This window comes from Podarcis erhardii, assembly GCF_964252035.2.
Source record: "Podarcis erhardii genome assembly, chromosome: 10".
In the NCBI taxonomy this organism is placed as follows: Eukaryota; Metazoa; Chordata; class Lepidosauria; order Squamata; family Lacertidae; genus Podarcis; species Podarcis erhardii.
Genome location: NC_138500.1, coordinates 12,605,611 through 12,619,599, shown reverse-complemented (window position 1 = coordinate 12,619,599; position 13,989 = coordinate 12,605,611). Strand labels below are relative to the sequence as shown.

General features: G+C 45.6%; 2 protein-coding genes across 3 annotated transcripts in view; one reads left to right on the top strand and one right to left on the bottom strand.

Annotated features, from left to right (window-relative positions):
• Positions 1 to 13,989, top strand: part of LOC309351961 (sulfotransferase 6B1-like) — a 121,360-nt gene that overhangs the window by 18,012 nt on the left and 89,359 nt on the right. The window lies entirely within an intron of this gene.
• CMAS (cytidine monophosphate N-acetylneuraminic acid synthetase) lies at positions 2 to 12,524 on the bottom strand. Of its 2 annotated transcripts, none has more exons than XM_081880083.1 (8): positions 12,266 to 12,523; positions 10,063 to 10,205; positions 9,172 to 9,327; positions 7,641 to 7,774; positions 6,528 to 6,622; positions 3,755 to 3,926; positions 1,864 to 2,017; positions 2 to 682 (listed from the first exon to the last, which is right to left on the bottom strand). In XM_081880083.1, the coding sequence occupies exons 1-8, from the start codon at positions 12,475 to 12,477 to the stop codon at positions 486 to 488; spliced, it is 1,263 nt and encodes a 420-aa protein (XP_081736209.1). In that variant the 5' UTR covers positions 12,478 to 12,523; the 3' UTR covers positions 2 to 485. The 2 variants fall into 2 exon arrangements, with proteins under 2 accessions (XP_081736209.1, XP_081736210.1); XM_081880084.1 differs by lacking the exon at positions 2 to 682 and adding an exon at positions 1,377 to 1,493 and having other exon boundaries at positions 12,266 to 12,524.

Genomic DNA, 13,989 nt, shown 5'->3' with positions numbered 1-13,989 from the left:
GTATAAATAATAACTTATTATTATCTCTGCAAGGAACTGAACTTTGAAAACAACGGCCCCTCCTCCTTCCCATCAAATCCGTTCCTTGCACAATAGCATTTGATACTGATAATATCCTACATTTGCCTTTCAAAAACACCCAAACCACCAAGAATCACATTTGCCAAAGACAAACCCAGGTCCGCCCCCAGAGAGGCAGACATGAATGTTGCAAACTTTAACATTCCAGCAAGACCCATGATGTTGAGTTATATTGCAATATTGGCTTGATTTGGCTGGCTTTTTTTATGCCAGCATGGGACCACAACAGGAAACATGATGATCTGATTTAAATGCTTGGAAATCCATGCTTTTACAATTTCCTGAGAATGCCCTTTTGGGATCCATGAAATGTCAAAAAGAAAAAAAAAAAGAGCACAGTGAGTGAACGATAAGAAATGAATTAGGAGACTGCTTCCCCAAGGGTGGCAGCTTTCAGAATTTTATCAGCAGAGCTTCTTTCCAGCTGAATTCACCTTTTCCATTAGGAGGAATATGTGCTCTGCAAACTCCCGGATCGCGCCACGGCCACCGTTGCATTTGCAGATGTAGCCGGTGGCTTTCTGGGCAGCAGGGCAGCCATCGGCGGGGACGGCGCTCATGCCAGCTTTCTTCAGGCACTCCACATCCGATTCCTCATTTCCTGCAGCGACAGAGACACATATTCGATCAGGACCCTAACAACAAAAGCCCACCGCTAGTAGAAGACTGTTGATTCCAAGCATTCATTCATCGAAGCTTCAGAGTTTCTTTCCCATGACAATGAAGGTGCTTGCAACAGTACACCACAAAACCTAAGGTTTCATAGGCTCATAGGATTGGAGAGTTGGAAGGGACTGTGAGGATACCCAGAGCTTATAGGGTTAACAGCTCATGGGATGTTATGTCTTGTCACTGGGGGTGTGTTCGCATCTTTGTTATGTGAACGTTTTACTTTCTGTTTTGCTGCGACAGGAGAAGCACCATGCCTTCGCTCTCTCCTGGCCGAACTGTTTATTTCTGCTGCTGTACAATAAAGGTTTGTAGAATAGAGAAGCTGTTGTACGAGAGTTTTACTGCATGGCTGAGATTCCTTCCACACAGGCACACCACTGCGCAAGATATTCTGCTGGTAGCCAGGAGAAGCAGGTTGGCTCAGTGGAAGCAGACTGGACGCCACAACAGTCCCGCTGTTCACAGCCTAAAAGGATGCTCAACGGAACAGGGACCCCCCTCCCAGGGGTCATCTAATCCAATCACCTGCACTGAAGGAATCACAGCTGAGCAGGAGAACTTCCCAGCACATTGGGAACAGGAGCCTTTGCTTGGTAAGCGTCATAATTTTGCTTGTATCCTTCAGGAGAAGATGAGATTCTCTAGGGTGGCCAATCTGTGGCCTTCAAGATGTTGTTGGACTACAGATCTGATGGGAGCTGTAGTTCAACAGTGTGTGGAAGGTCAAAGGATGGTCATCCCTAGATTAGACCAAACACATAAAAAAAAAAACACACACCAAACCCTTAAATGCAAACTTCGACTAGAGCTGTCATAGATACTTTAGATCAGGGCAGACCAACCTTGGCATGGAACCCACGGACTGCACCACTGCCTTGTTGTTTGTGCTGGAGGTAAGGCCAAAATTTGGCGCCCTTCCATCCCACATGCAATATAGTGTATGTAATAAAAGCTTGTGGGTTGGCTCTCCAGTTGTTGATGGACTCCAGCTCCCAGCAGCTCCAGCCAGTGCAGCTAATAACCAGGGATGATGGGAGTTGTAGTCCACAGGCTCCCCATCCCTGACATACAGCACAGAGCCCGATTTTTCAGGTGGAGATCAGGCCTCACCTAAATACGCCACTTCCTTCCAGCAAAGCCCCATTTCCTTCCTCCATTTCTCTACGACCAGCAGCTTGTCAGCCACGTTGACTTCCGCGGCACAGCCCAACTTCATGGCAGAAAGAGTCTTCGATGAGCAGTCCCTCTCGGAGATCAGCCGCACCTATGGACACAAGAGGGGCCTGCAGGATCAGGCCAATGGCCCACCCAGTCCAGCATCCTGTTCTCACAGTGGCCGACCAGGTGTCTGTAGGAAGCCTGCAAGGGGGACGTGAGCAAGGGGGACGTGAGGGGGACGTGAATCTCCATCCTTCTGCCCGGACACTGAGGTCCAGTGCCGAGGGCCTTCTGGCGGTTTCCTCGCTGCGAGAAGCCAAGTTACAGGGAACCAGGCAGAGGGCCTTCTTGGCAGTGGCACCTGCCCTGTGGAACACCCTCCCACCAGATGTCAAAGAAATTAACAACTACCAGACTTTTAGAAGACATCTAAAGGCAGCCCTGTTTAGGGAAGCTTTTAATGTTTAATAGGTTATTGTATTTTAGTCTTTTGTTGGCAGCCGCCCAGAGTGGCTGGGGGGACCCAGCCAGAAGGGCGGGGTATAAATAATAAATAATAATAATAATAATAATAACAACAACAATAATAATAATTATATAGTACTATCCTGTCCTGAGCAACTTCCAGCAACTGGTATTCAGAACCATGGCTGCCTTCAATTGTGGAGGCAGAGCATGTTAGAGGCCAGAAGAGGAGTTCATCTCCTCTTGCAGGCCTCTCACAGAGCATAGTTTCCAGCACAGCTAGCAGCCACCAATAGTCTGCTCCTCTTTGAAAGTCATCTGGGTTAAGAGATGGAAAGACAAAGTCCCTACCAGAGAAGAATGGCAAAATAAGCTGATGGACTACGATGAAATGGTAAAACTGACCGGAAAGCTCAGGAACCAAGAACAAAACTTCAAAAAAGAATGGGGAAAATTTATAATTTACTGGAGAAACCACTATAAGCAGATGAAAACACTATAACACTTCTAATGTAGAATATACAGTGGTACCTCGGGTTACATACGCTTCAGGTTACAGACTCCGCTAACCCAGAAATAGTGCTTCAGGCTAAGAACTTTGCTTCAGGATGAGAACAGAAATCATGCAGCAGCGGCGCGGCAGCAGCAGGAGGCCCCATTAGCTAAAGTGGTGCTTCAGGTTAAGAACAGTTTCAGGTTAAGAACGGACCTCCGTACTTAACCTGCAGTACCACTGTACTGTGGATGAAAATGAAAAGACATCAAATTTGGATGATGAAATAATATGCAGTTGAAAAGGTTTATAATAGGGCCCATGGAGGGGAAAGGTGGGAAGTCTAGAGATTCAAAGAAATCTCTATATATGGATATGTATTTTGTATTGTTATAACTCTGTAATTGTAAAATCAAATAAAAATTATTTCCACAAAATAGTAATAATAGAAACATACAAAAAAAGAAAGAAAAAAAGTCGCCTGGGTTGGTTGGTACCACTGTTTTCTGGGGGAGTGAATTTTATCTTGTTATTTTTACAGGAACTTTACACAATAGTTTTGCAACGTGAAAAGCTCCTGTAAAAATAACATGATAAAATCTTGTTGGAACAAATCTTATTGCAGCAATCTGGGATGTTTTCTTTTTGTGAACTCATATGTGCAGTTCCTGAGTTTAGCGGGAGATGGGAGAAATGGCTGCATTTAATCAGGGCAACAAAGCCTCGCTAAGCCCCTTCTAAAGTCCCAACCACGCTGAGCCATTTGAGGTTCTCTCCCCGAAATGCTAAGATCTAGAAACTTGCTTTCCTTACAACAAAGGAAGCCTCCTGGCAACCCTGACAGGTGAATCAACTGCAAGACAGCTGCAAGAAGCGAAGACACACCTCGACACCTCTTTTCTGAAGCAGGCGGATTCCAGTCGCATCCCTGACGTCATAGGAAAGAATCTCCTTCTCATCTCCCGAGACGTAGATGTGGCCCGTGGTGAGGCATCCATCAATGGTACAAACCAGCAGCTTCACCTCTTTCAAGGCCTCTTTACCGAAGTAGCCGTACCTGGAAATATGGATGTGGCAATCATAAATAAGGGGCTGGCGTCTGTGTGTTTGTGTGTGACATTTGCCTCTGCTATGCAATCTCACATGACTGGGGAAAGGGGAAACAAATGAGACAGTAAGAACTTCATTCTCACTGAGGTTACAAACCTGCCTCTGGGCTGCACCACTTCTGTCTTCTTTGGCGATCACTCGTAGCTGAGTAAGATTGTCTTTCATAAACACGGTTTTAACAGTGAGTCCGTAAGTGACTTTGGAGGCCAATTCTGGACCCACACGTCCTTCCACAGTGGGGACATTGGATTCTGGGCAGAAGCTGATCATGGTGAGGGTCTGTCAAGCGTGCCTTCTTCCTCTCCCTTTCTCCCTTGAGCGTCTTCAAAGCCCATGACACCTCTGGTAAAGGCTGTTCTCCAATTGGAGCACTTGCAGGCCAGTGTTTCCCAGTTGTTAGTGTTTATACTACATTTTTTAAGATTTGCCTTGAGAGAGTCTTTAAACCACCCAATATATTTTTCCTCTAATATGATTCCCTGAACAAGCAGGTGTCAGGAATAAAGGAAGCTAGGCTAGCCTTCTGTGACGTTAACAGATGAGAGAGTGCTGGAAGTGAAATAGTTAAACAGGTTGCCCAGTCAGGACCCAGGGGGGTAGAGTCAGTGGGACTATAAAACCAGCTCTGGGAGGGGCAAAGGGGAGAGTTCGTTGGGAGCTGGGTGGAGTGGGAGTGAATTGGGATAGAGTTGTGGGTAGGTTGAGTTAGTGTAATGAAATAGGCTGAGTCAGGAACAGTTAGGGGCTAGGAAAAACAAGTAAAAATCTGAGAGGTGGTTTAGTGAGGGAGAGCAGGTAGCGAAAGTTATAGGACTGGATAGGCACCCCATGAATGTAATTGACTGATACTGTTTATGAAACCACACGCTTGTTAAACTGCAATAAATAAACAAAAGTTTTTGTTTCAGTTTAACCCTGATTAGACTCAGTATTGTCCCAGGTAGGGCCTGGGTGGTGGCAGCAAGAAATAAAGTGGTGGCACAGGGATCAATAGACGGTGAAACGTCCGGGGACCCTGTGTGATCGCCACACCTTCTACTTGATTTTTTTTTCCTTTGAAGAGGGCATTTTTGCATATAGGAAGCATTTGATCGTGTGAATCCCCAATCGCAGGATGGAGTGGTATAGCCCAGGCACAGGTTTTCAACCTCAATGAAAACTGGGCCACAGTGTGGCCGGACATTTTAGGTATGTATTCCTTACATTAATAATAATAATAATAATAATAATAATAATAATAATAATAATAATAATTTATTATTTGTACCCCGCCCATCTGGCTGGGTTTCCCCAGCCACTCTGGGCGGCTTCCACAGAGACCAAAAATACACTAAAATGTCACACATTAAAAACTTCCCTGAACAGGGCTGCCTTCAGATGTCTTCTGAATGTCAGGTAGTTGTTTATCTCTTTGACATCTGATGGGAGGGCGTTCCACAGGGCGGGTGCCACTACCAAGAAGGCCCTTTGTTTGGTTCCCTGTAACCTCACTTCTCGCAATGAGGGAACCGCCATAAGGCCCTTGGCGCTGGATCTCAGTGGGGGTGGAGACGCTCCTTCAGGTATACAGGACCGAGGCCATTTTTAAAATTTTATTTATGTTTTTATAGCACTCTTCAATTTAAAAATTCATAAGGCAATTAACATTAATCATTTCCAAAAAATTCATTTTTGTTGTGGGCATCCGTATGTCTCGAGAGACAATGGAGTGCACATCTAGGGGTGAAGTCAAACTGCTGGAGAATCAGAGCACCTGCTGTGGCTGCAGAAACTGGTAAGTTGCCTAAGCAGCACCAAAGTGACCTCTCCTGGAGCCTGGACAGTGTGTCTGGAGGTCCTGGGCTGCCCAGACAACAAGACCCCCCCCCAGCCTTGCTGATGTGGTCCAAAGGAAAACAGAGCAATACATTTGACACCAGCTTGGCTGCAGGAGATGCTGGAAGGAGGCGTACAAGGCACCATCCAACAGTCTTAGGGACACCAGTCTGGATTTGTGCACTAGGGTTTCCTCCTCAGCCCTTTCTTCTCCCATTGCTGCCCCACAAGGCAAAGGGTAAAAATTTCCATACCATCAACATTAAGCAAAAGACTGCCATACAATGGTGAACAGCATAACATGAACACTAAAATTATATGTGGGTTAAACCACAGAGCCTAGGACTTGCCAATCAGAAGGTCGGCGGTTCGAATCCCTGCGACGGGGTGAGCTCCCGTTGCTCGGTTCCAGCTTCTGCCAACCTAGCAGTTCGAAAGCATGTCAAAGTGCAAGTAGATAAATAGGTACCGCTCTGGCGGCAAGGTAAACGGCGTTTCCGTGTGCTGCTCTGGTTCGCCAGAAGCGGCTTAGTCATGCTGGCCACATGACCTGGAAGCTGTACACCGGTTCCCTCGGCCAATAAAGCGAGATGAGCGCCGCAACCCCAGAGTCGGTCACGACTGGACCTAATGGTCAGGGGTCCCTTTACCTTTACCTTAAAACAAACACATGTAATACAAATTGGAGCAAACTGTGGAGGTGCCAAATAAATGAAATATACACATATATTACCGCAGGACTCTTTGCTCTGCAATGGGCCAGTCAATGTCAACATCTATATCCACGCTATGCTCGGCGCGCATTTCGTAATAAGCCATTTTCCCACCCTAAGCAAAATTAAAAGAACATGCCAGTCAGTTTGGCTGAAGCAGAGAGGGAGGAAGGGCAGAATATGCCAGCATGTGGTATTTCATGTCAAATGACCTCTGGGGTACATGCAACCACCTGAAGAGCAGCAGGGGCCTCTACCCAACCCTTTCTCCAGCAGCAGAAGGCATTCGCAACATGGAAGGAAGGAAGGAAGGAAGGAAGGAAGGAAGGAAGGAAGGAAGGAAGGAAGTCTGCCACTTAATGCTTCCTGGAAGGGTCTCAAGGAGACCTGAGCTTAAGCGCCTAAGCAAGACAAACTGGTAGCTTTCTTAGCCAGGTGTGAATGCGAACTAAAGTCTCTCTGGTCTTGCGCTACACTGGAGCCTCCTCCTACACCTTTCCACTTATTTATTTTAACTTGACAAGGTTCATATCTTGTCCACTGCACCCCATGTGCCAGCCCAGACTGGACTACTGCAATGTGCTCCACGTGGGGCTACCCTTGGAGACGGCTAGGAAGTGTCAATTCAGGTCCAAAATGCAGCAGCCAGATTACTGGATGTGGTATCATTAAAATATCAGATAAGCACTGCTTTCAAACATTTGCCTCCTGCCACAACCCAGGCAGGAAGTTCTAAACCTTCTCCCCTTTCAATTTTCCTGCCAAATAAGCCCCCCCAGCCAGCAAAAAAGGCTGGTGTTTGCCCAGAAAGTGCCATTGCAACATATTTGTTTATTAAGTATTATACTACACAGGCTCACAGTGGAACCTTTGAGGCAAATGATAGCTTTGTAGGGGGATTTTTTGTGGGGAAATGGGACAGGAGAGAAGACAGCCAGCCAGGATTCCTTCAAATAATGTAGGTGTTTAAAGAGCAATGAAGGGATCTGCATTGAAATAAGTGTTAAGAGTGTTGGACTGAGACAGGAGACAGGAGTCTTAAGCTCACCTTAGAACACGATTTCAAAAAAAAAGAAGAAAAAAAACTGTTAAGATGAGAAGGACAAAATTCCCAGCTCAACATCTGCACTAACCTGCAAGTACCCCTTTTCGATCAGGGGCCTTTTGGCAAAGTAGAAAGACCCGTTTTCATAGAGCTCTCCGTCCCAGTCCTGCCGGCGGGGGCGCTTGGCCGGATTCAGATTTTGAGGTACGGTCACTTCACTTACTGATAAAAGCAGGGGGGAGAGAGAGAGACGAGAGGCAAAAGAAGAAGTCGAAGGGCAGCTCGATTTTGAATCTCTGCTACCCTCGGGATTAATGCATGCAATGATGCTGTTTCCCAGCTCTCTGAGACCTCTCCATGTGGGGCTTTCACAGTCCCCAGGGTGGATAAAAATCAATGATTAAAATGAATAAATAAATAAAATTGATTTTTTTAAAAAAATAAATAAATCAGATTTTTAAAATAAAATGCTTTTGGAGAAAAAATCTTTTTAAAGATAGTTTTCTATTTAAGTTACATTATAGTCCAAGGGCTATTCATCAGGAAATAAGGATTTGTTTTAAGTTTTTCATGTGTGCTAAAACTCAGTCTAAGGTTTTTGGTTTTTTTAAACCATTTAACCACATCAGTTAACAAACATGGATACATACGCTATGTTATTGTTTTATTTAAATAAATTGTCCCTTTCCAATAAAGTACAGCAGGAAAGTTGTCCAAATATAAACAGTTAACTTATTAAACCTCACAATAACCTCATAATTATCTGACAATGTATTTCTAATAGTATAATCAAAATCAGTAATTTTTTATATAACTGCAAAAACTACTCTGAAAATTTATTATTCCAAAAATGAAACCTTCATCTGGTTGTAAATATTAAGATTATACCAGCAAGAATGAGTCTTTCTGTAAAAAAAAAAAAAAGATTTAAATCAAGTCTTACTGACTAGTGATTTAAATCAAGTCTTACTGACTAGTGATTGAAATCGATTTGATTTAAATCACATCAAATCTAACCTGGCAGTCCCAAAAGCAAATTAATGAGGCTTGAGGGGGGCTGGACTAGATGGAGTTTGGTGTTCCTTTCGACACTACAATTCTATGATCTCCAGGATGCTCTAAAGGCTGATTACTCAGAGCTGTCGGACGAAGCTGGTGTAGGAGACATGGCGCCTGGCGTTTCCAGGCAAAAGGGCGTAAAGACCTCCAATGGCCCCAAAGGAGGAGATTCAGAGCAACTCACTGCCAAAATAAGACTGGCTCTAGCAAATGGCTGGACTGCTGCTCTGCAGCCACCTGAAGCTAAGGTTGAGATAGTATCTGGTCGCAGAGCCGATATAATGCAAATGAAGTGCTTAACGCTAGCCTAACGACACAATCTGAACTGCAATCACTCAAAATGACCACTGAAGACCTAGTATTAAAGATCGAGGATCAGTCTAATAGGAATAGACGGAGGAAAAAATGTCTATGTGGGATTCTGGAATAGTAGGAAGTTTGGGTGTGTGACATGAGGACTGCATTGTGCTATGTATGGCACTTATGCACAGGTAAGAATGATTAAAACAATAATAATTGCTATTTGCTTGAATGCTTTTATGAGAAGCAATACCGCTCACCTCCTTTTTTTATTTCGCTCCACCGAAACTGATGCCGCCTGACGACGGAGAACACGGAATCAAAGCCATCCTCGTGGATCATTTTGGCCACCCTGGTAAGATCGGTAGGATGTAAACAAGGGGAAGTTGCTTGGATATTTCCTATGACATCAACCTCTGAAGTGGGGAGGGGAAAGGAGAAGAGAATGGCACAGAGGAGATGAATATCACAGTGTTTAGGTAACAGTGTGCAATATTACTCACAATGAATCAATAGCATTTCCAGCACCACATAAAAAAAAGTTCAGGCGGAGACATAAGAGGAAATCCAAAACATGAGCAGGCTATTATCTTTAGCAGGACCAAATCTGAATATAGCCAGTAGCCTGGTAACCACTGGCAACATGAAATTTCACACAGGTGAGCCAGAGGGGCAGAGCTCCATTCTTTGCTGGTCCCCTAAAGGCTGGTATATTAAAAACAAACAAACCAAAAACAAGCTAGTAACTTTTGCAGACTTGTTTACAAGACTGAACTGAAAGTCATGAATTAGCAAGCTGATGGGGGGAGGTGTGTCAATTTCATAATTTCATAAAATTATTTAGAAACAATGACAGCACGCCAGTTGCAAATGCAATTATTAGGTATGCTTTGCAGTTTCAAAGTGTTTAGCTTTGTTTACTAAATGCAGGTAAAATAAACATGCTGAATCAGAACAATTTCCAACGCAAACTCAATTTTTTTTCAGGTGCAAATCACTGCAATCTGAATTGCCTTATTTTGCCTCTTGTCTAAATTTTAAAGATGGTGATTTGATATATTATTTGTTTTCAACGTTTAAGATGCCTTGAGAAAGGCGGGGGGGGGATATAAAAATATAGATACTTTTTAAAACAAAGGTGGACGCCATACCATCGTGATACTGGAGGAACTCCACGATGGCATCTAGGGAGGTAGAGGAGTCTTTCGACACTTCTGAGCTTCTCCGGTGGACTTTTGCCCCAAACTGCTTGGCCACTTTCTCGATTTCGTCGTGGTCTGTGGAAACCCACACGCTACCGGCAGGCAGAAGGCAGCAGCAACAAGTTATTGCCCAGACAGACAAGAAGGATCAAAGCTATTTCCCTACAAGCCACCGAGAACGGAAGTCACAAGAGAGGAAAACCTTGCAAACATAGGACATTTAATGCAGCTGCATGATGTTCACATCTTCCTTTGTACCAATTAATAATAATAATAATAATTTATTATTTATACCGCACCCTTCTGGGTGGGTCTCCCCACCCACCCTGGGCGGCTTCCAACAAAGTATTAAAACACAATTGTCTATTAAACATTAACAGCTTCCCTAAACAGGGCTGCCTTCAAAGGTCTTCTAAAAGTCTGGTGGTTGTTTTTCTCTTTGACATCTGACGGGAGGGCATTCCACAGGGCAGGGGCCACTACCGAGAAGGCCCTATGCCTGGTTCCCTGTAACTTGGTTTCTCGCAGTGAGGAAACCGCCAGAAGACCCTCAGCACTGGATCTCAGTGTCCAGGCAGAACAATGGGGGTGGAGATGCTCCTTCAGGTATACTGGCCTGAGGCTGCTTACCTAGGACAGGGATGAGGAATCTACAGCCTTCTGAATGTCGTCGGGACCACTGCCCCCATCAATCTGTGACGGCTGGCCAGGCTGACGGGAGTTGGAGCCCAACAACATCTGGAGGGCCACAGGTTCTCCATTTCTCAGCCTTAGTGGCAGGCCTGTAAACAGCCAAGTGATTTGGTATCTCATGTGTGGGAATAATATCCAAGAGGGCAGAATGGAAGACTCATGGGACGCCGACTTCAGTATCAAAAAAATGAGTTGTTAAATGCAACAGATAAGACAGACTGATCCTATGCATTTTTTTAAAAAATTATTTGTTTATTGTTTTCAGCTGGAAAGGAAGAAAGGAGAGAGGAAGGTGCAGCGGGCAACGCTGCATAAAAGCGAGGCAACATTCATGTCCAAGAGTCTATCGCCAGAAAAAAAATCATAGAATTGTTGAGTTGGAAGAGATCCTTAGGGTCATCTAGGCCAACCCCCCTCCAAAGAGCCCTGGGAACATGACAATCACAGTCCTTCAACTGTGACATGGATAAAGGAAACAAAAGGCAACTAGGCCCATTCAAGCACAGCTGACTCAATGAAGTCCTTGTCACTCTCAACTTTTACACACCACTGAGCTCCAGATGCAGTTATACCAGTTCTGGAGAGGATTTCCACCCCAACCACTGCATATAGTCATTTGGGCATCCACCCAAAGGTGTGCCTTTGTGGAACAACTTTTGACTGTTTTTATATGTATGGGGTACTGTTGTGAAATGTTTGTGTCGTTTTAGATCTATCTAGCAAATTGCTGGACTTTTATTTTATTTTAAAATAAATACTATTTGTGTGGCTGAAGCCACTGCAAAAGATAAAGTACACAAAACAGATTAAAACACATTGCACAGTTAAAATAATTATTTGAAGCAGACAATCTGGCACATTCTGCTCCCCTGAAGAATCAGATCGTCCCCACAAAACCTTTCTCCTTCAAACTGCCACAGAACAGGCCACTTTTCCAGAGGTGTAGAAGGAACTGTCCCTTAATAAAAAGTTAATCAAAGACCTAATCGATCTCCCAAGTGGGGGATTTAAGTGTCTGAACATGGCTGCTCTTAAGTCCTTCTAGAATGGGCAAACCAGTAAGTAGTGGAATAGATGTTTTTACGCTGTCATTGTTTAGTTACAAAAAAAGAACTGTTTCATTCTTTCTGTAAGCCGCTTTGTGGTTTCCCTCCACTTTACAATCAAGCGATATATAAATTCACACACAAGAGTCATTTTTTTAAAAATGAAAAAAACCACAAAAAAACACAGCAAGCCCGGGCTATATATAAATTAAGCTAAAAAGCCTTGCTTTGAAATTTGAAAAAGAAAAAGGCTCCACTGAATTGCATTCCCTCCCCCCCCCCAACTCATCTGTCCAATCTACAGAGAGTCTCAAAATAAACCCGAAGTCTCGCCTGGAGACAAAAGAACTCCCACTCCTTGGGTGGGTGAAGTGGGGGGGGGGAAGGGCAATGGCAATCGCGCATGCGCACACCTCTGGAAGACGCCGGAGTCGAGGGCTGCCCTCAGCACCCAACCAATCAGCGGGACCCCAGCCAGCAGCTTAATGTTCTTCAGCGGGATTCCTTTGCTGCCGCCGCGAGCCAAGACCAGCGCCGCCATATGCAGCGGCGGCCGGCCGGCATCTCCCGCCGGCTGGAGGGCGGCGGGCCCTCTCGAGGAGGAATCAGCGGCTGGCGCGGCCATTGCCTGCTGAGGGGGAAAAAAAAAAACCTTGGCAGCCACGTCAGTAGGCCGCGCCCCTTCGAAGAGCATGCCGGGAAGCATAAAGAGGCGCGGCTTCATGAACCTCGCTTCGGGCAAGGGGTTCTAAGAATAAGGGTTGTGCGCCTGCGCGGCAGCTGCGCCGGGGATGATGGGAAGTGTAGTTCGCTAGGGCGGGACGCATAAAAGGGGAAGCGCTTCTTCATGCAGGATATGGTTAATCTGTGGAACTCCCTGCCACAGCAGGCAGTGGTGGCCACCGACTTGGATGGCTTTGAAAGGGGATCATGAAGGATGAGAGAGCTGTTGGTGGCCGCTGGCACCAGGGATGACTCTCCTGCGGATGGGGAGGGCCCCTGATCCCCAGCAGAGCAGTAATAATAATATTTATTTATTATTATTTGGATATTTATTTATCCATTCTGAAGGAAATCAGCCCTGAGTGCTCACTGGAAGAACAGATCCTGAAGCTGAGGCTCCAATACTTTGGCCACCTCATGAGAAGAGAAGAAAAAACCCTGATGTTGGGAAAGATGGAGGGCACCAGGAGAAGGGGACGGCAGAGGGCGAGATGGTTGGACAGTGTTCTCGAAGCTACCAGCATGAGTTTGACCAAAGTGCGGGAGGCAGTGGAAGACAGGAGTGCCTGGCATGCTCTGGTCCATGGGGTCACGAAGCGTCGGACACGACTAAACGACTAAACAACAACGATACATACATACCCTGCCCATCTGGCTGGGTTTTCCCAGCCACACTGGGCGGCTCCCAACAGAATATTAAAAACACAATAAAAAAAATCAAACATTGAAAACTTCCTGATACAGGGCTGCCTTCAGATGTCTCCTAAAAGTCAGATACAGTGGTGCCCCGCAAGACGAACGCCTCGCAAGATGGAAAACTCACTAGACGAAAGAGTTTTCCGTTTTGGAGGTGCTTCGCAAAACGAATTTCCTATGGGCTTACTTCGCAAGACGAAAATGTCTTGCGAGTTCCTGCGGGGGTTTTTCCCTCCCCCCCCTTTTTCTAAGCCACTTATCCACTTATCTGCTAAGCCGCTAATAGCGCTAATCCGCTAAGCCGTCAATGGGCTTGCTTTGCAAGACGAAAAAACCGCTAGACGAAGAGACTCGCGGAATGGATTCTTTTCGTCTTGCGAGGCACCACTGTAGTTGTTTATTTCCTTGACATCTGATGGGAGGGCGTTCCACAGGGTGGGCGCCACTACTGAGAAGGCCCTCTGCCTGGCAAAGGAGCCCTGATGCTCCCCTTGCCCTGCCATTCAACTATGAGTGGGGGATGGCTCTGTTAGGGATGGGGAGCCCTCCCGTACCCCAGCTGAGCCATACAAACAAGTTGCTTTATCCCAGCCCACTAGGTGCTGGGGTGAAACTCCCTCCATTCCCTTAGTGAGAGCTGCAGCAATTTCATCCGGCGAGTTGCAGGCTGAGGCCAATGCAACTCATTTTCTCAAAATTGCGGTATACAGTGGTACCT